This window comes from Sinohyriopsis cumingii, chromosome 3 (assembly GCF_028554795.1).
Source record: "Sinohyriopsis cumingii isolate HCF-2022 chromosome 3, ASM2855479v2, whole genome shotgun sequence".
Classification (NCBI taxonomy): domain Eukaryota; kingdom Metazoa; phylum Mollusca; class Bivalvia; order Unionida; family Unionidae; genus Sinohyriopsis; species Sinohyriopsis cumingii.
Window position 1 is genome coordinate 138,438,099 of NC_142963.1, and position 27,292 is coordinate 138,465,390.

Below are 27,292 nucleotides of genomic sequence, written 5' to 3' on the forward strand. Positions count from 1 at the left end.
TAAATGTTGATACCTTCTTCGTCATCATTAATGGAAGATGCTAGAGTAAGAATTACATATATGATTCCCTTTTTGGTGATGGCGGTGGAAGGGGTGGGAGAGGAACAAGACTTTTCTGTGAAATGAAAACCATGATGGTAGCTAAAGTAAAGAAGTTCGAATTCATGTGATTTGTTGGTGTTTCGATTATTCATATCAGTATACGAGGAGTTTACCTATAACATGAACAAATAAACGAGCCAATTTAATCCGCATTCCAGTATGCAGTATAAAAAAAATACGCCCTCAATCAATATTTGCCACGTTCGTTTGACACGTAAGGCATACCAGGTAAACCCTGTATGCAACAGTGTCGGTGTAGCGTTAATATGCACTGTGCAGTACTCTTCAGCTGGACGAGATTACATACCGGGACAGAAAGGTAGGTTCAAACATTAACTTCGATTTTAAACAGCTCCGCGGCGAAATAACATGTCACTTTTGATTGATTATTTTCATTATTTGATTCGATAGTTTCAGTGTTAGAAGCACATCGCCTTATTCGTCACACTGCCTTGATTTCAGGTAATTGATACGAATAGACTATAACTGTGTTATTATCATTATTTAAATCTATTTTGCTGGCTCTGTCCTCCAATATACCAGGCTTCTAAACTATTGTAAGATGACTACATGTAAAATAATGTCAATATACAACCTCGACGAGTCCATTTTGGAAGGTAAACATATACAGTGAATGCACTGAGGTGTACAATACAATCGACTTTTCGGAACAACGTTGAACTATTGCCGTGAAGTCGAGCAAACAACATCGAATAGGCAAAGAATATTCAGATCTCCCTGAAAACGACTCTCGAAACATAATCCCGAACTGGTGGTAGAAGTATACCTTTTTTATTAATATTTCATGTTTAGGAACCTCTCAAATGGACATGTTTAAGGGCGATTGGTAACAAGAATTGGCTTAACAGGTGGGTGGGTGTGATATAGTCAAACATCATGTACGTACTGAGTTTATAGTTATTTATTATTAACTTAAAATCTGTTATTTAAACGTTCTGGTGCAATATATTTTGCGGAAAATGTATTGAGCAAACGTAAGCATTTTTGATACAACACGTGACATTGAAATTCTGGACATCAAAATTTCAACGGCAGAGTTCTGACTGGATCAGCTTTTGTCCGCTACGGCGCCTCATAGCAAATATCACGATGCCAAACAATGTGGACTGCCATATTCGTCTTCTTCCAGTCAACCCGGTCCCTTGACAGAGTCATATGACACGCATACCTCTAACCTGATGGCTATGAAACTTTCCACATTTAAAGTACAGTCATGGTCGGTACTAATAATAGCAAGGAGAATTGCAAAACATTCATGAAATACATGCTATAAAATGATTTACTTGTTTACTTCTGTTTATCACATCTTCACCTCATGTACTTCTGTAAATATTAATCCGCCAAAGTTTATATAGTCTGGTATTACCAGTCTTTCTTTCGTAATACCCATCTACAGATAATGCAAAGTACTTGTCATTAACTACTTATCTTAAATAAACCTTGTATGTGTGCATAAATGGGATGTATATTGAATTTGATTGATTGTATGACAAGTTGTGGTACTAGTTTCCGCTAGTGTGACAAGGCACTTCCGGCAAAACAAGAGTGTGAATCAAATTAAGAAAAAGACAATTTTTAAAAAAAAAAACAAAGTCAAAAACTGCTTAGGTAAGATATATCACCAGCTGCATTCTTTACAAGATGGTACTTCGTTCAGTTCTGGTGACTGTCACGACTCTCACTAATCGCGAAGGTTAAACAAAGCATAGCATGCTTAATTACGATGAATATGACGTGTAGTCATGTATATATCCACGTGCTTTTCTACATATACTGTACTGTGTTTTTGAATAGACCACTTATAGAAAAAGAGTTTACACTCACTCTTACAATTAGTTATGTACATATTAGTAGTTATTTAGTAACATTTTTATGCATTTGGGGTAACTAATTATCTATTATTTTTTTAAGGATATTTCAACGCTGGACTGGATAAATTAGTTTTTGGTTATATCGTTGTACAATGTAGTCATTTGCAAAGGCATGGATACTTTAGAAACCATGACACAATAAAGCAGTTTAATGTGGCTGGTATTCTACATAAAGGGATAATATTAGACTAAAATCTAAAATTTCGTATATTTTACCTTGAAGCCATGCTTAGGATTCCAAGAAATTAGTGATTTAAACTCAAAGTTCATTAATTAATAAAGTTTTTGATAACTGAATTACTAATTGTCATTCAATATTTTGTTCAGCATGTAGAGAAACACTAGTGAGAAAAGAATATGAAATTTCCTGACTATTTATTTTGGGGAACATGATAATGTTTGGGAATAAAATTATGTCATACTTATTACTACCAAAATACATGGAAAATTGTGTTGCTGTCTTCATCATTAAATGTTGTTCATGGCCAGTACAGGCCTTTGTGCATTTTTTAGGAACTAATGTCAGGGTTGTTCAGGACTGACTAAAATCCCTCTTATTTGCAAACACCATGTGCAGAAAAAGAATTCATGACGTTTGCCCCTTGAAATTGGCTAATTACTCGGGCTGAGGAATATTTCCTCAACATGACTTCCCATAATAAAACGACTGATCAATAAAATCGAATAAACCTATAACATGGAAATGTCAATACAAATGGCACATACCTTAGATTTATTACACTATATACGCGTATATGAGCTTATTATTAACTGTAAAAATGCGTTGTCTTTAATCTTCGGATTAGAATGTTATGTACACATAATTTGCATTATTTGTTAGGTTTTTTAGTTATTTTTTTTATTGCATTATATATGTTGTTGGTAACCAACACTGTATCTAGTTGCTGACCTTGTCCAGAACCAGTGACAATTTTGTAAACAACTTTCTTCTCTGAGTGAGTATCATTTTCTTAAGCTGAGTCAAGAACATTGTATTTTTTATAGTTATACTTGGGCTCGGTGATTTCCGTCAGGCGCTTTATGGCAAGAAAAACTTTCTAATCCTTCTAGAACAATGAACATTTGATCCTCATCCATGGTTTGGTTTTGCATCTTATTTTGTCATATAAACTGATCGTTTTTTTTTTGTGTGTGTGTGGTGAAAATCTGCTATTAGTGCTTTAAGATTTTGTATTATATTATGCCCAGTAATTCATTTGAGCTGAAATTTATTTTCTTCAAATTCATTTCAAGTGATTTTTCTCTGTACGTTTAGAGTGCCCATAAAAAAATCTATATTTGGACAATGACAGTCCTGGGATTTATAAAGAATTCAATCCTGGAATTTTATTACTGTGATTCAGTAGAAGACTGTTGATACAACACCACGGTAAATGCCACCACAAGCGTTAGATTTAATTTAGATTTCCGCTAAAGTTTATTCCGAACTTTAACATTATTAGGACTTGTGTCTGTAATTATAGGATTATTTGGTATTTAATTTGCAATAATGTTTCTTTGTTAATTTTCACTTTGTATTCTAGAGAAATAAATTTGTTTGTTGAAATTTACAAAGGTTGTTTCTTGTCATTAGGGGCCCCGAGTGGCCGATTGGTCTAAAGCGCTCACCGTTACGGATCGCTGCCATCTCACCTCTGCGCGGGTTAGAGTCTCGGGCTCGGCCAATATGGGCACGTAAGAAAGCTTGCCATTAGCTTATCATGGATCGGTGGTTCTTTCCGGGATTTTCTCACTTCCTCCTCCAGCACTGATACTGGCAGCCATTTATAGCCTATCTTGTGCTGAAGAATGGCGTTAAGCACACCAACAACACTCTTTTCTATTACTTATTTTAAGAAAACAGAGTCTTAATAAGAACTGTACAATCAATATTATCCCGGAGATAATTTTGGCTAATTATGCATGGTCACTGTTGCCATATGTTATGTTTCCATGGTTTCAGAAAGTTAAGCGCGAATGAGTGTTTTTGCCAAATTGAAATACCTGATTTGCCAATTTATAAATAGTTCCAGTATAAAATTGTCTGCTTTATAAGGGTAGATTATGATGGTATTCTTTGATGGTGGTTTCAGTAACGCAACAGTATATAAAAATATTTTTTTTTTGTTTTTTTTTGTAGGTAATCGTTAATTGTTTGTGTCGTTCATTTTGAAATGTGCTCTTCTGTTGATCGTTAATGCACTTATTGCACCGTGCTTTGCCACTTTGCCATGTTTGGCTCTACCTTTGTGTCTTTATATATATATATATATATATATATATATATATATATATATATATATATCGCTGCTACAGGGGTCTATATATACACACACTAAATTCATTTGATAAAGAAAGAGCAGGTCAAAATCTTGACATTTTTAGATGTTAAAAAACCCGGATGGACGGAGATTTAAAGACCGAAAAGGAGGGCATGTCTTGGGAAAAGAAGGCAACCCTAAACTAATAGAGACAGGTGCGGTTCATTGATTAGCGTGACACCGAAAGAGTTTGACTTCGAAACCTACTAAGCCTGTATCGACAACTGTGGTTGTGTCCTTGGGCAAGGTACTTCGCTCCACACTATATGACATAACTGTTATACCGTAACACACTAAAACAAACCAAGCAGATAAAAATAGTGCTTTCATGTTGCAGGAAAATATGGGGACAATTACACCCATGTATTTTGACCCACATAGAAACCGGTAGCTCAGGTCAACTGTTGGACAGGTATTCTTAAATATAGTCTGACAGTAACACCTAGTTAACAAGGCTTGTTGTAATGTTTCATTTATGTGGCACGACATATTTCTACCGTGTATCAGTTCATGAGGTAAGTCTTTTGTTCTTTTATTTCTTCAATTTGTAGTCACATACGTTTTTCGATGTAAAATGAGTACGTGGTATTGTGAGTACCTGAGTAGTTGGGTGCCCGACTGACTGCTGTCGTGCTACACATTCAAACTCAAAGAGAGAAGGGGGTAGGTGGGGTCAAGTTGTACAGATAGACATTTCATCCCACCACTTACGGCAGTTTGTGATTGGGAAGAGCTTGGAAAGAGTAACTGATTATATGCGGGGGGGGGGGGAGAAAAGTTCGAGCATGATTCCTGTTTCATTTGTTTTGTATTCTTTTTTTCTCCATATTTCAAGTTACTGCTGGATAAAATCATTTTCAAACAGTCACATTTGTATAATTTGGTCACTTTGTATAAATATTTTTGTAAAACTAGATTAATATATTTAAAAAACATTTTGTTGAAATAATGCAATAACAAAACCCCCACAAAATAACAACAGTCCTTGAATGGGACAGTACAGGTAATTCTTCTCATTGGGAAACAGGTCGCTTACGTTAAAAATAAAAGTTAGAGAGTCATGGGCATGCAGTGTGGTCGACAAATAGCGGCTTCGCTTGATCCACCGACACTAAGTGGATTATAACCCAATTTCTCCATGTATCTGTCTGTATGTACGTGCGCGTGTCTGAATGGATTAATATATGTTAAATATTTACAAAATTGTGCACCCTTTACTCAACTAAAACCGGGTACTTGATGAAACTGAACGTGATTTTTCCGCTCCACATTTACCTGCTCGGACGTGAATAGAAATGACAAGTCCTAGTGTAAGGAAGGGATTAAAAAATGGAGACAGGGGAAGATAAGTAACGTGGAGCGTACAGGGTCTTCTTTCTCATCGCAGATAACTAACTTCATTTAATTTCCAACTACCTCACTACTACTTTTACAACACACACAAGGGGCCCCTAGTAGCCGAGTGGTCTAAAGCGCTCTCCGTTACGGATCACTGCCATCTCACCTCTGTCTGCGTAGGTTCGAGTCTCGGATTCGGTCAATGTGGGTATGTGAGAAAGCTTGCCAGTAGCTTCCCGAGGGTCGGTGGTTCTTTCCGGGTTCTTCCTCCACCAATAATACTGGCCGCCATGTATAGCCTATCGTGTGCTTAAAAATGGCGTTAAACCCTACTACTACTACAACAACAACAACACGCGCGCGCGTTTTATAACCACGTCTTGAAAAAGAATGTAGAACACGTTGTGATACTACGCAGTAGCCCGTGTGCATGTTTCATTTCATATTCGCATCTGAGACGGCTATTCTTATAAATAATATATTTAATTGATTTGCCATTTGTTTCATGTTACGCTAGATGGCAATGGGTCTACAAGCTATATTGATTATTATGGCCTTACAGGAAATAAAACGGCTGCTTTGTTGGGGAAGACAATAAATGTCGTACCGGACATATTTATCCTGATTTTGTTGAACAGGCGATGTTAATACTAATAAGTTGTGTTGTGATTAATTGAAAAAATAAACTATAGGCATTTTTACATTTGAAGTTATTTGTTTTAAACAGAAGAATGGAATCTGAGTTTATCATGGGTTTGAAACAGTGAATGAACAGTGGCGTACTAACTAAGGGTAAATGACGTGAGGGGAAACGATGATGGCCCTAAGGGGTTAGTGCGCCCAAATGACCTCTGTCGCCAGGGGCTACTGCCCTGTCCCTCCCTCCTCTGTTATTACGCTACTAAAATGAATGGCATGAAAATATATATTAATGAATTTTGAACATTTGGTTCATACATCGGTGACTTTAAAACAAAAGTATTTCATGACTCCATACAAGCGCCCAAGAGGCTAGTGCGTCCGCCTCTGATGCGGGAGGTGGCGGGTTCGAACCACGTCTGAGTCAAACCAAAGATTTGTATAAAAAAGTTACTAACAGCTGCATCACTGGGCGTTCAGCAATAAGTGGTTAGTATTAGGACTGGTCGGCTTGGTGTCAGGATAATGTGGCAGGGTGGGACATGATGCTACATGTCTGCGGCATGATGTCCCAGTGCTGGACATCACTATAAACTGCCGCACTGCAGACATCGTAGCGATATGACTGAAAAATTGTTAAAGCTACGTTAAAAATCCAAATCACAAACGAACGTACACACACACACACACACACACACACACACATTCTCGACTACAGTCAGAGGGCATAACTAGGAAATACCCAGATATTTGCATTAGCCTGGCCATGTTGAGAAATACCCGGATATTTGCTGTGTTGAGAAAACTCGGATAGTTGCCCCAGCTTTGCCGTGTTGAAAAATATCCGAACGTTTGCCCCCAGCTTGGCTGTGTTGAAAAGTACCCGGATATTTGCCACAGCTTGGCCCACTGATACTATCCAGTGATTTTATGTAAGCGTCAGACCACATGATCACTATATTTGTCAAGAAGCAAGAGATAGAATCTATGGTAGCACATAAGAGTCAAAATGTGCAGCATGATAACATTGCTCTTTTCTTGTGGTCTTCACAATTGACAGGTTTTGACTTAAAAACTTTGTTGTACAGTATTCATTACTCTTCGTTGTAACACCTGGTTTTGTTTCAACAATCTGGTCGACATGTACTTTGATGGTCAAGTTGGTGCGTCATTCTCACCGACAATCCTGGCGTTGACACGTACTTTGATGGTTATGTATGCTTTGTATTAGTTGATGTTGTTGGAGGATACAAGTGACAGAATGAGAGCAACTGGAGTAGCATCCAATTTTCGAACTGATTTACAATTAGTGTAGAATACAGACCAATAGCCTAACCATAAGTATGAGTCATTGTAAAAATATTTTTTTCTCCGGTATTACCGCGACATCAGAGTAACGTCGTTGCATAACCTAGAATCTACATTGCGTGTGTTTATCGATCGTTTCCCACAATCATCTGATTTAAATATAAATTAAACGTATGATATTACAGAGCAAAGAACACCAAATAGATTTATGTATTATCAAGAAGACCAGTGCATTTATTTACTTATTTGCCAATCATTAGATTTAAGGCCAGTGATACCATGTCAAACCAGTTTACACGTTTTATTTCTTTTAATATTTATTTAGTATAGAAGCTTGCCAGTAGCTTCTCGTGGGTCGGTGGTTCTTTCCAGGGTTTTCCCGGGTTCTTCCTCCACCATTAATACTGGCCGCCATGTTTAGCCTATCGTGTGCTGAAAATGGCGTTAAACCCTACAACAACAACATTTAGTATAGACATGATCGGTAATGACCAAACATTTGTCGTTACACGCATCAACTATTACATATGGTGAATCTAGTTAGTTTGGTGGAACACTTTTTCTGTTGTTGGAATGAATTTTTGTTATTCTTTATTCTCAAAAACAACTCTGTTAGGCGAGATTAAGGACTTTTTCTTGCTATTTGTCGTATAACTCATGAGCATTCGAACTACCCCAGCTATTCATGCGAGACAAAAACACGTCTTGGGTGAATGTGATGCAGTAGTTTCCAGAAAAATCATTCTTTGTAGAAAAGAAATGCAATCTAGTCGGATTGAATTGACAGATGGATTGGCCGCTAAGTTGCGAATGAAAAATTAGTTCCATGTATTTCGCAACTTCTCAGTCAAACCTTGCTTCGTAAATAACAGAGATGGACCGAACAGCAGTGAGTACATTCCAGTTAAGATCTTATGGGATTGAGCTCGAAGTTTCGAATGACCTCAAGTTCTACCAATTGTACAACATCAGTAGTCGCTTGAAAAAGTTCGACTCCTAGCTAACAATGAATTTTGAGTCATTATTCTTCACACCAAGAGGAAATGTCACCTGGCCGTTTCTCAGTAACAGATAATTACATGATGATGAGAAATCGTATCTAGATTTTGTAATTGTTGACCAATATGTCTCTAATAATGTTATATAGTTCAGTTTTCTGCGAAAATTATGTCACTTTCGTGAGTTGGAAAAAAAGGTCATGCTGCGCACTTCTGTGACACACCAATCAGCTTAACTGCGTACACACCAATCAGCTTCACTGCGTATATAATTACCTCTCTGTAGTTGTATGATTTATTTGTCTGCGTCTGCTTTAATAGTTCACACAAATCATGCTTACTGGCCATTTTTAAGTCACTTAAGTCGCTACGACAAAATTTGGAAGTAGACATTCTGAGGGTGTCCTGGATGGGAAGTAGACGGGTGTCCTGGATGGGAAGTAGACGTTCTGAGGGTGTCCTGGATGGAAGTAGACGTTCTGAGGGTGTCCTGGATTGGAAGTAGACGTTCTGAGGGTGTCCTGGATGGGAAGTAGACGTTCTGAGAGTGTTCTGGATTGGAAGTAGACGTTCTGAGGGTGTCCTGGATGGGAAGTAGACGTTCTGAGGGTGTCCTGGATGGGAATTTGACGTTCTGAGGGTGTCCTGGATGGGAAGTAGACGTTCTGAGGGTGTCCTGGATGGGAAGTAGACGTTCTGAGAGTGTCCTGGATTGGAAGTAGACGTTCTGAGGGTGTCCTGGATGGGAAGTAGACGTTCTGAGAGTGTCCTGGATTGGAAGTAGACGTTCTGAGGGTGTCCTGGATGGGAAGTAGACGTTCTCAGAGTGTCCTGGATTGAAAGTAGACGTTTTGAGGGTGTCCTGGATGGGAAGTAGACGCTTTGAGGGTGTCCTGGATGGGAAGTAGACGCTTTGAGGGTGTCCTGGATGGGAATTTGATGTTCTGAGGGTGTCCTGGATTGGAAGTAGACGTTTTGAGGATATCCTGGATGGGAAGTAGACGTTATGAGGGTGTCCAGGATTGGAAGTAGACGTTTTGAGGGTGTCCTGGATTGGAAGTAGACGTTTTGAGGGTGTCCTTGATGGGAATTTGACGTTCTGAGGGTGTCCTGGATGGGACGTAGACGTTCTGAGAGTGTCCTGGATTGGAAGTAGACGTTCTGAGAGTGTCCTGGATTGGAAGTAGACGTTCTGAGAGTGTCCTGGATGGGAATTTGACGTTCTGAGAGTGTCCTGGATGGGTAGTAGACGTTCTGAGAGTGTCCTGGATGGGAAGTAGACGTTTTGAGGGTGTCCTGGATGGGAAGTAGACGTTTTGAGGGTGTCCTGGATGGGAATTTGACGTTCTGAGGGTGTCCTGGATTGGAAGTAGACGTTCTGAGGGTGTCCTGGATGAGAAGTTGACGTTCTGAGGGTGTCCTGGATGGGAAGTAGACGTTCTGAGGGTGTCCTGGATTGGAAGTAGACGTTCTGAGGGTGTCCTGGATGGGACCCAGGTGTTCTTATGAGCAAGGAATGGCGTTGCACTTACGTTATCGATTGCCTTATGATAAGACTAAACACAAAACAGTTTTCTGCGAAAATTAAGTCACCTTCGTGAGTTTGAAAAAAAAGTGACAACTTTCGCAAAAATAACACAAAATAACACAAAACTGACTTGATCGTTTCGGTTGCCTGCATCATAATTTAAACCCAATTACCTAACAGTGACTAAACTTTTATTTGTCGCTTAGACAATTAGAAAAGCAAAATTGTTAGGGCATCTCACTATGTACACTATGTACTAGTACTATTTCAATTGTTAGGAGTTAGGAAAATTATCAGACTCATTTGAATTTGACTCAATTGCATAGGTGGCTCACACAATATTGGTTGTTAGGGTCCATTTATAAACAACTGGACATAATTTGGCTAAGTACATGCGGGTTGTCTGATGCCGGAACTCCCCTCCACTTCCCACGTCCGGACATTCGTACAAAGGGCGGAGATGTGGAACGATTTCCACCCGCCTAAAATTAGTGTCCCAGTGTGACGTCATTGTCACCAACCAATCGCGACTGACGTTACAATAGCCTTGGTCGACACCACAGTGATTGGTAAACATAAAATATATTTTAGTATCATGAGTGCGTGGGTCCATTCCCACTCAGACCGCAGTGGGAACCAAAAGGACCAGTGGCTGAAGGCTATAATTACCAGTGTAATTTGTACACACAAACGCCAGGGGGATGAGGCTCTTTTTCCTTCCCACAGGATCAATTATCAGGTCGCTGTGCGACCATTAACACTGGTATGTGCACAACGTGCGCACACCACTATAATCCAACTAATCAATCAATCAGTAAGACTAAAGCGCACGTTTTTTTTTGAAATATTTATTTTTACCTCAGTAGGAACTCTTTGACGTTCCAAGGGACCGCAGGCTTGGGGTGGGGGTGGGTCTGGAATTTTTGTCTTCAGATACTGTGTTTCTTCTAAATGTGACGCATATAATTTTATTACTACAAATATTGTTCTTCAGGCTGGGTGGGGGCGAATTTGAAATAGGAACAAAATGTTAAATATGCAAGTAGCCCCCCCCCCCTTTTTTTTTTAAATTGTGTGTTCCAGAGGCTTAATACGTGGTTGACTCTCTTTGAAATGTAGTGTAAACTGTTTTTGATTGTTGTCCAGCAAACCACGTTTTCATATGCTAACCAGCACGCTACCTTTCAATTACTTACTATCCGGTACCTTATTTTTACATACTATGTCATATGGACAGCGTTCATTTGCATACCAGGGCCCAGCATCGTGGAATGAATTGCCCACTGAACTTAGACACAAAGACACAGTGATCACATTCAAGAGTGCTCTCAAAACTCACTTATTTCGACTGCAAGAACAAACTTAAAGACCTAATAATGTTTCCTACCTGAAATATTCTCAGCATGTTCTTTTTTAAATTTTTTAAATGTTTTTCTAATTTCATGGTGTTTGTTTTTTTTTGTAATAATATTATTATATGTTGTTTTTTTATTTTAATCTCATAGGTTATGTCTAACGTTGTAAAGCGCTTTGAGCTTCTAAAGATTAGGCGCTATACAAAGTCCTCATTATTGTTATTATTATTATACTACCCAACGCACACTCGAGCTTGGCGCTCAGCATTAAGAGGTTAGTGTCAGGACTGGTCGGCTTGGTGTCAGGATAATGTGACTGGGTGGGACATCATGCTACATGTCTGCGGCATGATGCCCCAGTGCTAGACATCACTATAAACTGCCACACTGCAGACATCGTAGCGATATGACTGATTTTTTTTTTTAAAGCTACGTTAAAAATCCAAATCACACACACAAAACAAAACCACACACACACACACATGACTATCCATCAAAAGGTATGGCTGTTTATTGACACTCGATACTTGGATACAAGCATACCATCACACACATGTAATGACACTATACCACAAAAGCGTGCTATAACATGCACAACCAAGGGCAGGAATGTTTATAAATGCAGCATATCCACACCAAATTTTCTGGTGAACGATCTATATTCACAAGCCAATAATGAGAGCAGTGCCTCACGGGAAAAGGGCACAATGTTTCAGCACTTTCACTAAAATGGTAGTCCTCTACGGTCTCACTGGAAATGTGACGCAGTTATCATTGAAGGACGTTTCCGCCGTTGAGAACTATATTTGGAACTACGTTCTTCATGTGACACAATATTACGGGGAAAATTAGAACCGGAACGTATGTGTTGCACCTAGCCAGAGGCGAATTACCAAACCTATCAGCAATTCCGAAAACTTAGCATTTTACGAAAGAATGATTAGCCGAGAAGTTGCATCATCTGTTTTAGAGTCGATCCAAGCGTAGCAGAGGTGATCCGAATAGATTGGGGTGGGGATGGAGAGCTCTGCAGAGAAATTTCCGGCGGAAATAAAATGTTTAATTTTTCTGTAAATTACTGCATCTACCTACATTCCAGACATATTTTTGTCTCGCATAAATATCCGAGGTTGCTACGAATGAATCCCTTATAAAATATGGCTGTCATTTGCATTTAATCCGCGAAAAATTCTTCAAAACTTATTTGGCACACACGAAATTCCTGACGGACGGATAGACATGCTGGAACGTAGCTGACAGAGAGAGATAATACCAGATACGTACCTTAGTGTCAGAGCATTAAAATATTGACCAACAAAACTAAACACCCCTACCTGCCACCCCCACCCCACCCCCCGGCCCAAAATCATTTTTAAGAATAACTTCTGAGAATTGTTGGTACAAAATAGGATGAGACTAACCCAATTTTTTAAACTGGCTGTTTTTGTTGTTGCATGGTGTTTAACCACATTGAAACATTGTTGCCAAAACTCTGTTCTCGATATTTATATTGGCCTATATTAAAAAGTATCATTTCAAAACCCCTGTCCTACTTTTGCTAAAAATGACATTGTATATCGTGTAAACAGTGTACGACAGACAGGCTCAGAAGTATTGAGTTTCATCCGTTATTCTGGTAAGAGTTTTACTTTATATCATGTGTGCGACAATTAAGTGCTTACTTCCTGATTTTGCAGGTCAGCGTTCTCAATTAGGTACTGAGAACATGAAGGTAACAGAGAGAGAGAGAGTACCAATAGATTTTTTGTTACAGCAATTACTGTGAAGCAGACGAAAACCAAGTTCGAGAACCAGTTCGTTGCTAAGTGTCATGTATAGTTTTGTTGTGCATACGGTAAATTCAAATCAGATAAATAAGGCCTAGCAGTAGGTACCGTAGGTAGTTAGGCATACAGACAGATACACAGTTAGCTACGAGATCAATGGATGTTATTTTGTTCATTTTCATAACAATCTCAGCGTGAGGCATGACGGCGCGTTCAAAGAAAACAAAAACAGGGTGTCACTTCTAAGTATGCTGGGAAGGAGCTAAGAGGTGTCAACAAAGCGTTAAAACAAATCACATGGCACACTCAATTTAAATGTTCTTGACCGTTTCCGTCACATGCTGGATAAAGACTTCAGGCGTCACGCACAGTGAGGCTTATGCTCGGATGCAAATGTGATCGTAACGTCGCTGAATCACTTCCATCTAATGGAGGTGCCCCGAGTGGTCTAAAGGGGTCTCCGTCACGGATCACTGCCATCTCACCTATGTCTGCGTGTTTTCGAGTCTCGGGCTCGGCCAGTGTGGATATGTGGATATGTGAGAAGGCTTGCCGGGAGTTTCTCGTGGGTCGGTGGTTCTTCCAGGGGTTTTCTTGGGTTCGTCCTCCACCATTTATACTGGCCGTCATGTATAGCCATCTTGTGCTGAAAATGGCGTTAAACCCTATAACAACAACATCTAGTGGAGAGCACACAACATACAGGGTGCAAAGAAAAGCTTTTATGCACCAATTTAATTCCGCATTCACCGGCTTAGTATAGCAAAAAATTATTAAAAACAAAATACACAAGTGAGGTCAAAAGGGTCCGTATAGTAAAACAAAGCAAAATAATATTGTTCACTTGACCAGAGAAGTCAATGGGAGTTCATAGCAAAAGAAGTTTACGCACTACAACACCAAATTTATACCTGCATTTTTCACGTCCGAAGGTCATATTTGACAGTATGTATTGCTCACAGTGCAACAAGCCCTTTCCTCGGTGATAGTTATAGAAAACATTGTTTGATAAACAGGCTGATGCAGTTGAAAGTAGTTGTCATACAAACCCTTTTTAAAAAAAGAATAGATATTCTACTTGCCCTGAACCCACGTATTACTGCTATTGGGAGGCTAGCTCTTCTTCCTAGCCGACAATTGGTATTTCACTATCTACATCCTGCAGAGTAACTATGGGAGGTGTACATGCCTGACATCAGTTTCAAGAATAACACAAGCCCGAAAGACCTAGTTCACAAATATATCCATATCTTTAACTAGTAAACAATAATAGCTGAAAAAGTCACACCATAGCCTTCAGTAAAGAAATTTCACAGGGGCCAATTTACGAAACCATTCTCTGCCAACATATTACGAAAGGAATCTGTTCTTCACACAGAGAACCGGATGCTCGTCCGCTAAAGACTAACTAATTCAGAAAACATCACTGCTATTACCTAACAATCTCTTTCAGACAGTTAAATGAGTAGAAATCTAAAAAAGACGAGGATTTTCCGAATCTAGTATGATTCACCTTCGCTAGCTATGAATACAATGCGAACATTATCGGCCTTTCCCTTCAAGTTGAGAAATAAATCTCGAATCTAATTCGTCCATATTGAGAATTGTTGTTGTTGGGTTTAATGCCATTTTTCAGCACACGATAGGCTATTCATGGCGGCCAGTATTAATGGTGGAGGAAGAACCCTGGAAAACCCCGGGAAGAACCACCGACCCACGAGAAGCTACTGGCAAGCTTTCTCACATACCCATATTGGCCGAATCCTTCCATATTGAGAACTATATTCTGAACTACTTTCGTTCATAAGGAACAATATGGCTGCAGAAGAGACAAAGTCACATTCGGAACAATCGCGGTCTTTCTGTTATATACGTGTTGCACTATGAGAGAATGGAATCGCCAAACACATCAAATTGATATTCTTATTCCACCGAAGTTGTTGTTACTGTAGAGTTTAACTTCATTTTTCAGCACATGATAGGCTGGATATACATGGCGGCCAGTATTAATGGTGGAGGAAGAACCCGGGAAGGCACCGGAAAGAACCACCGACCCACGAGAAACTACTGGCAAGCTCTCACATACCCACATTAGCCGAACCCGAGATTCGAATCCACGCGGACAGAGGTGAGATGGCAGTGATCCATGTCTAAAGTCAAACTTTTGATAGGGATTCACACTCGAATGCCTGAACTAAATATTGGTACCAAATTTCTTAACCTACGCAAAGGGTAGCTTGAAACATCAGCGTTATTTCTTACACAGAACGCTTGAGCAAGGAGACAAATGTTCTCCCTTGTAGTTATTATGTAGTACATGTATGACAGGTCAGTTGTAAGCAACGATACGAGCCCCTGTGGTTTAAATGGTTTAGTTTTTATCTCTCTCTTTCTAGCCCGTATTTACTGTCATTGTCTGGGCGTAAGAACGCCTGCACTGTACCTAAACACCAGCTGAAGTGGCGGAGCGAAGTCGGGAAGTTCGAGTACGGATATCCGGATCTGTCTTCTGAGTTATTCTGAATTACGCGATTTAAAACTATCTCATAATAAAACGAATTTCAGTGGTTCCTGACACAAATGAATAAAAAAAAAAACCATAAAGATTTTAAGTTTATCAATTCATACATCATTATTCGTATATTGTTAGTATTCGACACATTTTATTAGAATTTTTTTATATACCGTGGTTGTCTGTCATCAGTTTCCCTCAAAACTGCACATTGTGGGTTGTTGTTGTGGGGGTGGGGTGCGTTTGTCTTATTTTCTGCCTTGTAGATTTTGACGGCGCTTTTAACGCATTACCGGCCCTGCCAAATTAGCTACAATGTACAAGGTAACTTCTCAGTCTTTGTTGTCTATCTTTTGTAGCTTTGAAACAACAGCTGCTGGTAACGTGTTGTTTGCTGTTTATATATATATATATATATATATATATATATATATATATATATATATATATATATATACACATACATATATCAATCATCGTTTCGGTGGAAATTTCAAACCGGATCTTAGCCGTGCATGTGTATATATATATATATATATATATATATATATATATATATATATATATATATGTATATGTACACACACACACACGTTTTATCACTTCCTTATTGCTTTCTCTCACATATATGGATCTTCATTCTCCAAGGTTTGCCAAAGGCAAAAATCACAAATCAAGTTTCGTATAATCGACATGAAGTTAGTACTTATGTACGATACAGATTCATGTACTCGGAAATAGACCATATCCGTGTCTCTCTAATCCACTGAATTCCTATCTCTCGAGTGATTGAATATGCTTCAGGTCTTCTGTTCGTCCTCGTTATCAACAGAGATCGTGTAACAGCTGCAGGTTAATATTGCTGTTGTCATATTTCCATGTATATAGACTGCTGTAGAAGCCAGTATTTATAAATAACTATTATACGATATGATTGCCCTACAGAACACTGATGGCCATATTGTACGTCATGTGACACAGCATGCCGTATTGTGCGTCATGTGATACAGTCCCTGTGACAGATTCGTTTTATAGGGAGACGGCAAGAGATGAAAACTAAATTTGGACGCGAATGACAAGTTTGGAATTGGGATCAGGTGATAACTGGTAAGTTGATAGCCGATTTGAGTAAAACGCGTGACTATTGCAAGATTCAGGTTTTTTTTCTTCTTATAAATTGTACGAAGAAACGGTGGTGTTTACATGATCGTAATTCTTATCATGAAGTCAAATCAACTTGCAATATATCTGTGAAGGATTTAGGAGAGGGAGTGAACAAAATCCGTGATACGTCCGCCCACTCGTTTGTCCTTTCCGTATCACGCGTCAGATAATTATACATTTGGTCAGTTGCCATGGAAACGATCATCAGTAGCGTTTTAGTGATCATGGCCATCCGGAGCAGACGAAAAATGTTTTTCCTCTGAATGGAATGCTTTATTTTTCTGTTACGGTTTTTGGTGAGAACAAAACGTGGTCCGATTTAGTGTTTGTGGTAGTTGTTCTGACGGCGCGAAGGTTCACGGCGCCCGATGGCAGTATTCATTAGTGGTGCCTCCAATTTGCAACAATAAACAGTATATATGTCAATTACGAACCGCCCTTCTTCAACTGTACCCAAGGTGAGCCCGGCACCACACGTCAACTAGGCGGTCGCCTAAGGCGCCATGCTTTATGGGATGCCAAATTAGATGGAACTAAAAAAAATTCTCGAGGAGGTGGGATGGGTGGGTGAGTACCAAAGTCATAGTTAGACTATGGCGCCATGAACCCATGGGCCAGCCCTGATTGCACCCTTCCCACTCCCACTCTCCTAAATGTTTTCTGGAGAATTGCCCCACCCTAAATGTTTTCTGAAGAATTGCCTCACCTTACACTAAGGTGAATGAGAATACTCTGAAAAGTTATGCTGCAAAAAAAAAGCAACACAACACAATCGCCCCCCCCCCCGCCCCCTTACATGGCTTCCGGGGGCAATTGCCACCTCCCACCCCCTCGCGCAGCAAATTAATTTTTGCAAACCTTGTATCAAGATATATATACCTTGATACCAATGTAGAACAGGTAAGTGTAAAAAATAATAAATTGACGTTTACGAATCTTATATAATCTGAGACTCCTAAACATCAGTTTTTTGTCATTATTTTGTACGCTTAACTGTTCTAATTGGTATATATATATATATATATATATATATATATATATATATATATATATATATATATATAGTTTTTAGCATTGTTAAGTTTTAGTGATTATTTGTTTAGTGATTTACTACGTCCAGACATCATAATGTCCAGTATTCACGAGACTTTATGGTAGTATGAATTAGTTTCGTAAAATCCTTTGTAATTTCTTTACATTAGAATTCGCATGATATTTTCAGGTACAAGTTTTAATTCGTTTGAGACCGGAATAATTCTTTGTATTAGGTGTTTGGGTATTATTTGTTTTTGCGTGGCTTGAATTACCGATCTACGGCTTAGATAGGCTTACTGATGGGTCATATAAAATACGACGCAAGAAAATCCACGCAAGTCTCTTGAATGTATGGTGATTAGGTGATTAGAGCGAAATTATTTGTGGTATTTGCGTGTTATGGAACCCGTGAGATGGCAACAACTGTTGTATTGAGGTCCTTATAAATGGCAGAAACATCGACATAAACGTCAGATCCATGCACGTCTCGTTTGATTCTCTTGCATGCAGGAATGCATTTCTAATCGAAGTGTACTTTTTGCATACGAGGACTGATCAAAGTAGTATCTCGATTTAACAGGGATTGGGGTAGGTCAATATCATTTCATCAGATTCCTATTCTAAAAGGAAACTAACATTTTTATATCTTTGTTTATCACTGTCAAGCATAAACTGATTACAAATAAAACAAAGAATTCAGTCAAAGGTTTCGATCGGTCAGTCGCCTTGTCATGCATATTGTCAATTAATACACCAGTGTTGACTAAAATGGTTGTACATTTAAGGGGACACCATTCCCGATTTCTCTTTTTAGCAAGTAAAATCAAAATGATAACGCAATTGTATTGTCGCCCTACAAATTCGATGTAATTTGTTACATGCTGTTTCTTTTCTTTTTTTCAGTTATCCATGGCTAGTACAACCACAGGTGTATAGATGTAACCAAAATCATTAACAGTAATGGGATAAAACGTGATATCTGTTTACAAAGACATAGGAGTGTTGGTAAACAGTAAACCTGTTTCCAAAGACATCGGAGTGTTGGTAAACAGGAAAGCTGTTTCCAGAGACATCGGAGTGTTGGTAAACAGGAAGCCTAACGAGGTAGAACCTTAAAGTTCGTTTCTTCAACATCATTTGAAAGAGAATTTTTCTTTCAGTCAGTATAAACTATCCATTTATCTTGTCTGACAAAAAATAAATAAAATAAAGAACCAACTTCCTTGATATAGTGAAATTCCAGTGGATAACTGATTCTGCGGATTTTTCTTAACCTTTTGGAAAATAAACGCACATGGAGTATTTTTCTTGGAGGTTGCCAAGAAATGTAAGACTAATTATAGTTGTAATGACATCAATTAGGAGTAATTGGAGTGTACATGTGGAACAAACATGTTACATGCAGACTTTGCAGGTGAAATAGGGATAAACTAATTGGTGGGTGCACTTTGTAGGTGAAACAGGGATAAACTAATTAGAAAACTCAACAGAGTACTCGTCAAGATGAAAGTCATACATTATTTACGACGGTTTGGCTTCATTGTTGGATTATATTTTATTTTATTCATGATATTAATGGGTACATGGACTTTCATTTCAAGGGCCTCCCCGCAAAATCTTTTAGATGCATTTAAAGGTGGAGCTAGGACTACGACAGTACCACCTGTCAAGCAAACACAATTAATAAGAAAAGTTGCAGGTATATACAAAAGTTTGCAAAATAGAACATCACTGAGGCAACCGGAAAATAAAACAAGTAAATTCAGACAGTTTCAAAGATCATTTGAAATTGACCAAGAGCCTGTGGTGTCGTGGTTGAAGCAACGGAAAGAATTTTGTAATGGAAACTTTGTTGGATACGACAGCTTGTTCGCTTTGCTTACTAACGTTGTTGTCTCACCCGAAAAAGGAAAAGGCCGAAGAGGTGGTGAGAATGTTAGAGACGTTTTGAACCAAAGTGAGGGAGACGAGTATTACCTGTTAGAACCAGGATACTTTACGATAAAATGCCAGGATGAAGAAATCCCATATTCTTTTCGAACGAAGGATCATCTGATAAACTGGAAGGCAGCATTAAAAAGCCGAAAGTTACTTAATGCTTCAGGTATGAAGACGGTTAAAACTTTGACGATAGCATTGACAAGATACGAGTATGTCAACATGTACCACACTATGACAGATTTTTACAATGCCTTCTTAATGATGTTAATTTTCAAGCAGCGTCCAGATGACGTCACCATCCTGTGGATAGACGGTCATCCATACGGTACGCTTGACGTCGCATGGAAGACATTATTTGGCCATGTCATGCGGGCAGGGGAACTGGGTGAACCAACTTTGTTTCATGGTATGGTTTGGAATATTCTTGGTTATTTTAGTCCGTTAAATGATCATGACAGCCCACACGTGCCTTACCTCGAAGAATTCAGGGAATTTTTCCTCAGACGACACCAAGTAAATTTTCAGAGAACTCTAAATTGCTCAAGACTTAGCATCCGTTTCATCTGGAGGCGAGATTACGTTGCACATCCAAGAAATCCATCCGGTCACGTGGTGCGAAAAATAAAAAACGAGGATGAATTGATATCCATTGTGCAGAAATCCCTTCCAAACTACGAAGTTATAGGATCTCAAATAGACCTATTAGACTTGACGAAACAACTGCAGTGGATCTCAGACACAGATATTTTAGTTGGCATGCATGGTGCGGGGCTATCTCACACATTGTTTCTTCAGAAATATGCAGCTTTGATCGAGCTTTATCCGACATATTGGCCTACCGCCAACAAACATTTTAGAACAATGGCACATTGGCGGAACATTCATTATCAGTTGTGGCAAAATGCAGACCAAGCGAATGAGCACGCAAATCACTACACTTATATTCCGCCAGATGTCGTGTTAAAGATGGTTCATGAGATGCAGCATAAATTGTGTCATGGACACTGACCGGAAGAAAGTTACCGGAAGTTGCAGATCTAATAGGAATATGTCTTAAAGGTGAAAGAATTTAAATCCGATAAATTACTACGTTCGCTTTGTTTATCAATATCTGTATTTTGTACGCAAGTTCACCTATCTAATTATGAAACTTGTGTAGTTAGGACGAATGCAAATTCCGCTGCTAACAAATCACATTTCTGGTTGGTTCTTCTATCAGAAGGTTATCAAGGTAGACGAATTAACATTGTGTATGTTAGACACGGGTGCCCCGTCAATAGGATGAACTCGATTAGCAAAGTTCTTAGTCTAACATGGGTGAAGACTCTGAATAAGTGTGTTGGAAATTGGTGAAAGGACAAAAACCAAAGTTGGCCAAGATTTTCTTAACACGTAGCATAATGCCAAATTTGGTTTTACTCGATGAAGTCGTTCGAAAGTGACGGGGTGGGACATGGCATGGGTAAAGATGTATGCTCCTACGATAGGTGTGGCAGGGGTAAAAATAAAGTCTTCCATTTAGAATGGGGGGTGGGGAGAGAGGGTGGAATTAACATAAAAAAGGAAAGAGTTTAGCTGTATTAAAGGCTGCACACAAAGTGTCTGAGAGTATCAGCACACAAAGTGTCTGAGAGTATCAGCATACAAAGTGTCTGAGAGTATCAGCAACAAATGAAGCTAGACTATGCATCTCTCACAAATTCGCCAAAAAATAATATTCCTTCATATAAATGCTCATAATTAACTTAAAGTGCTAATAGTTTAAAACGTATGATTGTAGCCGGACATGCAGCATATATATTTTTTCTAAATATTTCGGTTTGTATCATATGAAACTTACTCAATGATTCTTTTTAAAGGTACTTCAACAAAACGAGCCATAAAAAAATCCTAAAGCATTTGTTTAAATCCGACAGTAAGAGTAATGATTGCCCATGTTAAAGAGATTTCAATTAAAAAAGGGTGATAATATTTATCGAAGTTCGTGCACGTAAAACATGTTGTCGTATAATCAGCGTCGGGTGGATCATGTAAGTACAGACGTAGGAAATTTGCACTCGAGGGGATACATTTAATGGTGGCGGGGGAGGATATGATTTTTTTAATTCGTTTATATTAAAGGCTTAACTGTACTCTTGCTTAAAATTTTAATATTTACAGTTTAAGATGATTATTCACATCATAACTCGGTTTGATTACATCAAGTTTTAATACATTTTCTCTATGTTCGAATTCTTTGAGGCTCAAATCATGATCGCAAGTCGAAGGCAGACAGCGAGACGAATGAACACGAAATGAAACCTTTAAATCCAAATCATGATCGCCAATCGAAGGCAGACAGCTAGACGAAAGAACATGAAATGAAACCTTTAAATTCAAATCAGGCTATTCAAACCTTTCTAGCTACATTCAACTTTGTTTTATAAACCACGAGGTCCTTACTTCAATCGGAGTTCTTTCTCGCGACATTCAACTTTGTTTTATAAACCCCGAGGTCCTTACTTTAATCGGAGTCATTTCTCGCTACATTCAGTTTTGTTTTATAAACCACGAGGTCCTTATTTCAGTCGGAGCCCTTTCTCGCTACATTCAACTTTGTTACATAAACCACGAGGTCCTTACTTCAATCGGAGTCCTTTCTCGCTACATTCAACTTTGTTTTATAAACCACGAGGTCCTTCAGTCGGAGTCCTTTCTCACTACATTCAGCTTTGTTTATAAACCACAAGGTTCTTCCTTCAATCGGAGTCCTTTTGAGTGAAACAACTTCTCGAATATCTTCCAGATCTAAATGGCGTATCATTTGATCAGGGCCGACAAGAGGGTTTGGGGCAACCTGGGATATTACCCCGGGGCTCGGGCATCTATAGGGGTCATGGCAGAACAACACTTTTTAATTTATAAAAGAAAACTTGTTTGAACAAGAAATAGGAGAGGCCGGGATGTTTCTTACCCCAGGGCCCGTGATCGCTTTCTAGGGCCTTCCATTTGGCTGTCCTTATTTACTGCAAAAAGTTTGAACGTGTCCAGGAACAACATATAGGATGGATTATTTCAGGGAGACACTCCTCCTGCCAGTAATTTGGATCACGTGTCTTAAGTTTTCATGTGTCCACGATCTATCATTGTCTTAAAAAACGTTTGGCTTAGATTGTGCAGGGTTGTTTTCAAGTCCTTTCAGTTTCTGCTTTCATGTCTACAATTCAAGGATGCTATTCGTATGGAACGATCATTCTAAGAGACGTTAAAGAACAAAATTGAAGAAACTTAATAACATGAACAGTTGTTATACTGACAATAACCGCTGATAAATTGATCAACAATAATAACTTATTCCGTTTTGACCTTTCGTTTGAAAGGTTATATGGAATAGACGCATTTAAGATGAAGGATTAAATAAGACTGGCCCATTTGAGATAAAGGCTTCGAGGTGTTGATGCATTGTGCATGTTAAATTCGCACAATATCATTCGTTTAGAACGCGAAAGCAAGATACATGTACACGAATATAATGCGAATTGGCTAGATCCATTAGTATTTTAAGGCTTTACAAATTTGCTAAATTTTAGCTCGGGAACGGGAACCAATACCAGTCAGTAACTATCAATACCGCAACTTCGTCCGCTTTCGCTTGAAGTTGCCTTTTATTCCAGTTTCAAAATTAAGGCAGACCGGATAACGCCTGTTTTAAATGTACCCCTGATGTTAAATGTAACTGGCTAAAACCAGGTCGCGGTGCGCCTGGAAGCGGTAGGTTGCGCATGTCTGCTATATGATGCTTACTAAATCACTGGGTTATAAATCAGTAATATCGCCTTAATTTTTCGTAGGAGTTCTAACGATATATGATTTTATTAATTGCATAATCTGAAGGGTCGTGATTAAAATTGTTTTATAGCTTAAATTTAATATTCTCTACGTAGAGTCAAACGGCCTCTTCGTCTTTAGTTGTATCATTACCCCGACATCGATTGTATCAAACTTCGGTGTTGTTTGTATAACATCATGTACATCCGATGCTGTACGATCATTTTACTGTTAGAAAAATACATGATATAGCGGGAATACTGCAGTTATATATAGAGGGTAGATAGAAGAGAGATTACTTTAATAAAAGAATGTAAAAAAGATAAGAAAACAGGTAAGTATACTGCAGTTTAAAAGAAAAATATCTTTTGAAAGGTATTCATGCCACATTTTGCAAAAGTATCTCTCCACTCAAATAATATAAAACATAATTAGAATTTATTAAATGTCAAAGACGTTTAACATAAATTAACTTTATTTGCATTTTAAAGGTGGTCGTTAATTATTAGAGATTCATGTTAAATAGAGCTGTAGATTTTCTTGATTTTCTGATGTTGGCTTACAACTTGGGTATGTCAAAAAATAGTTCGGCTAGAATCAACCTACTTTCAGTTAGTTTATTTACAGTGTGTATGTGTGTGTGTGTCAACGCATCTACGCACATTTGTTAAATCTTAGGTTATTGTATACATTCCAGAAATATATTTGCATAACCTCTTGTTTTAAATGGCCAAAATGCAGCAGTTGTTTTGTTTCTGCATTTTCTCCAAGAATGCTCGTTTTTTAAGTTGTTTGGTCTAAAATCCATTTCACACAATACTAAAAATGTGAATCAGAATGGCAGCTAATGACGCCATTTTCTGATGACAAATATGCGATTCATGTCATGTATAACTTTGTCATGTTTAATTATCTAAAATTTGTGTTCTTAAGAGCTTATCAGAAATCCATGTCATAAATTTTATTTTTAAAAGGAAATTTCTTTATTATGTTGTTCTCAGTAGTAATTTAAAACCTTAACAGTTAAATGTTTTAACCTCTTTCAGATATCAGTGCGATAGTTGTTAGATTTGTAAGCGCTTTAGCGTCATTCCTCAGATTTGAAAATGGTTATATTAATGGCGGTTTTGTTCATGTCCACGACTTAGCGCAATGCACATAAATCCCGTGCGGAAAAAAAATTGCCATCTTTTTTTCTCTCTTCATGTCAGGGGCTTTCAATGGCCTACACCCATTTTGAAATCAAAAGGTATCGTCTGTTTAAGTTCACCACCCAAGCCGAGTTCTCGGACATTTTTTAATCTCTCAAAATGCTATTTGACCCCAGAGCTTTAGAACAATTTGGCAACTTACGTCGTATCATAAACTGTATGGGCCGTGCTCTCTCTCTCTGCATTGAACATTACTAGTCTAGAAACAAAACAATTTCCAAGACGGAGGAACTCAGTCTATCAAGTTGTGTGATTGTTAATTGCTGCACATTCCGCTACTTTTTGTGTACAGTTGTAAACTTACTTACTGCCCTGTTCATACATTTGTTTCACAGTACGCGACTTCAACTATAGTTCACTTAGCTATATTTTTATATAATGTTTATATATATATATATGATTATTTTGATGCACATGTGTACATTTCGGATGTAGATAGCATTTGACAGTTCTTTGTAACACTTCTTATCAAGAACGATGCGTGTTTTCCTTTTTTATTTAAAGTGCTATAAAACAAGCCAAACAACAATTAGCTTAGCTTTAAGAAGGTTTTCATAATCTTTTGTTTTGTCTTGTTACAGTTTATAACCTACCTCCATTATTCACAAATGCACGTTTTGGAATGAGCTATGGTGCTTGCGGTTACCTTGATTCGTTGGAATTCTAAACACGGATCTGTTCGTCTTGATAATAATCAAGGTCGCAAAAACGCTTTGTTTAAACAATATTTCTTTTACGTAAATGCTCAAGTAACGTTTTAAAACAAAGAATTAAAGTGCCAGGAAGCGTTTGAACAACTACAGGGTGAGCGAATTTTCTATTCACAGCTCCAAACTCATCCTCCTACAATATTTTCTTCTTTTAGTTATCCACTCACTGTCTTTCACACATGCACATTCCTTTTTGTTATATAAACAATGAATTTCAATACAACTCATATCCGATAAGATGGTCATCGAATCTTCAAAGCTTGACGGAAAAGACCAGTACAAATTTTTGCGATTATATACAAGGGAGAATAACAATCACTTGTAGTAATGTTGGTTTTTTGTATCATTATTAACATGTTTTGGAAGTTATTTTAGAAGTGTGTTTGCGTGTGTGTGATTTGGAATTTTAACGTAGCTTTAACAAAAAATTCAGTCATATCGCTACGATGTCTACAGTATGGCAGTTTATAGTGATGTCTAAACAGTGGGGTATCATGCCTCAGACATGCAGCATGATGTCCCACCCAGTCACATTATCCTGACACCTGCCCGACCAGTCCTAATACTAACCTTTTGATGCAGAGCTGTCTAGCGAGGAAGCTGTTGGTATCATTTTTTTAAAAATAAGTCTTTGGTATGACTCGGCCGGGGTTTGAAGTCGCGACCTCCCGCATCCGAGGCGGACGCTCTAGCCACTAGGCCACCAGAGCGGTCTTACTGTAGTAGTATTTATTCAATTAATAAAAGACGTTCATGAAACATTTCACGTGACTCATGTCCGTAAATTGGCATGTTTTCTTCTGTTACTTGCACTACTAATTAGTGTTGCACAGTCCGTTGACCTAGTGGTTAGAGCGTCCGCCTCGGATGCGGGAGGTCCCGGGTTCAAACTCCAGCCGAGTCATATCAAAACTTCTAAAAATGATACATACAGCTGCCTCGCTAGGCGCTCAACATTAAGAAGTAAGTGTTAGGACTGGTTGGCCTGGTATCAGGATAATGTGAATGGGTGGGACATGATGTTATGTCTGAGGCATGATGCCCCAGTGGTAGACATCACTGTAAGCTGCCACATTGCAGACATCGCAGTGACATGACTTTTTTGTGTTTAAAGCTAGGTTAAAAATCCAAGTCGCACACACACTAATTAATGTCATATTTCGAATGTAACACCTGTCTGATGGAATAGCCTTGTGTATATTGGTTTTAGTGTAGAGATTTCAAATTTATATGAGGTATTGTATGTTCTGTACGAATAATTAACAAATTTAAAACGGTGTTGACGTGTTTGTTCCAAGCCTATTGAGACCTGAAATATAATGTTGATTGCACGCCGTCTCTGTGTGTTTGTGATACGTTTCATCTCGTGACTCGTTCCTTCATGAATACTTTACGATGAAAACAGAAAACATGTTCCGATCAATGTGAAAATACGTTTAATAATTCATACTATGCAAGTTCTATTACACATGCTGAAATGTGGATGTGTGTGTGTTTGTATGTATGTATGTATGTATTTATGTATGATTTGTTGTTAGCAGGAATTGATCCGTTTACCTCGGAGATTATCTCTCCGGAATGAAGCGTTGAATTAAACATCCGAAAACACGGACAGCGATAAAATATTGTAAAGGATATCAGTTT

General features: G+C 38.4%; 1 protein-coding gene across 4 annotated transcripts; it reads left to right on the plus strand.

Moving 5' to 3' along the window:
• Window positions 1-55: 55 nt before the first annotated feature.
• Window positions 56-26,979, plus strand: LOC149803947 (uncharacterized). 4 transcript variants are annotated; one of them, XR_016420278.1, is made up of 3 exons: window positions 16,437-16,887; window positions 18,883-20,979; window positions 25,520-26,979. XR_016420278.1 is itself a non-coding variant. In XM_089953762.1 (2 exons), exon 2 carries the CDS (start codon window positions 19,483-19,485, stop codon window positions 20,926-20,928), a length of 1,446 nt encoding a protein of 481 aa, XP_089809888.1. In that variant the 5' UTR covers window positions 56-421; window positions 18,883-19,482; the 3' UTR covers window positions 20,929-26,979. The 4 variants fall into 4 exon arrangements, 3 of the variants coding, with proteins under 3 accessions (XP_089809888.1, XP_089809889.1, XP_089809887.1); XM_089953762.1 differs by lacking the exon at window positions 16,437-16,887 and adding an exon at window positions 56-421 and having other exon boundaries at window positions 18,883-26,979; XM_089953763.1 differs by lacking the exon at window positions 16,437-16,887 and adding an exon at window positions 4,625-4,830 and having other exon boundaries at window positions 18,883-26,979.
• Window positions 26,980-27,292: the final 313 nt, after the last annotated feature.

What these genes read in the sequence shown, in the direction of transcription:
- LOC149803947 (XM_089953762.1), top strand. Translation starts at nt 19,483, where the DNA reads ATGAAAGTCATACATTATTTACGACGGTTTGGCTTCATTGTTGGATTA.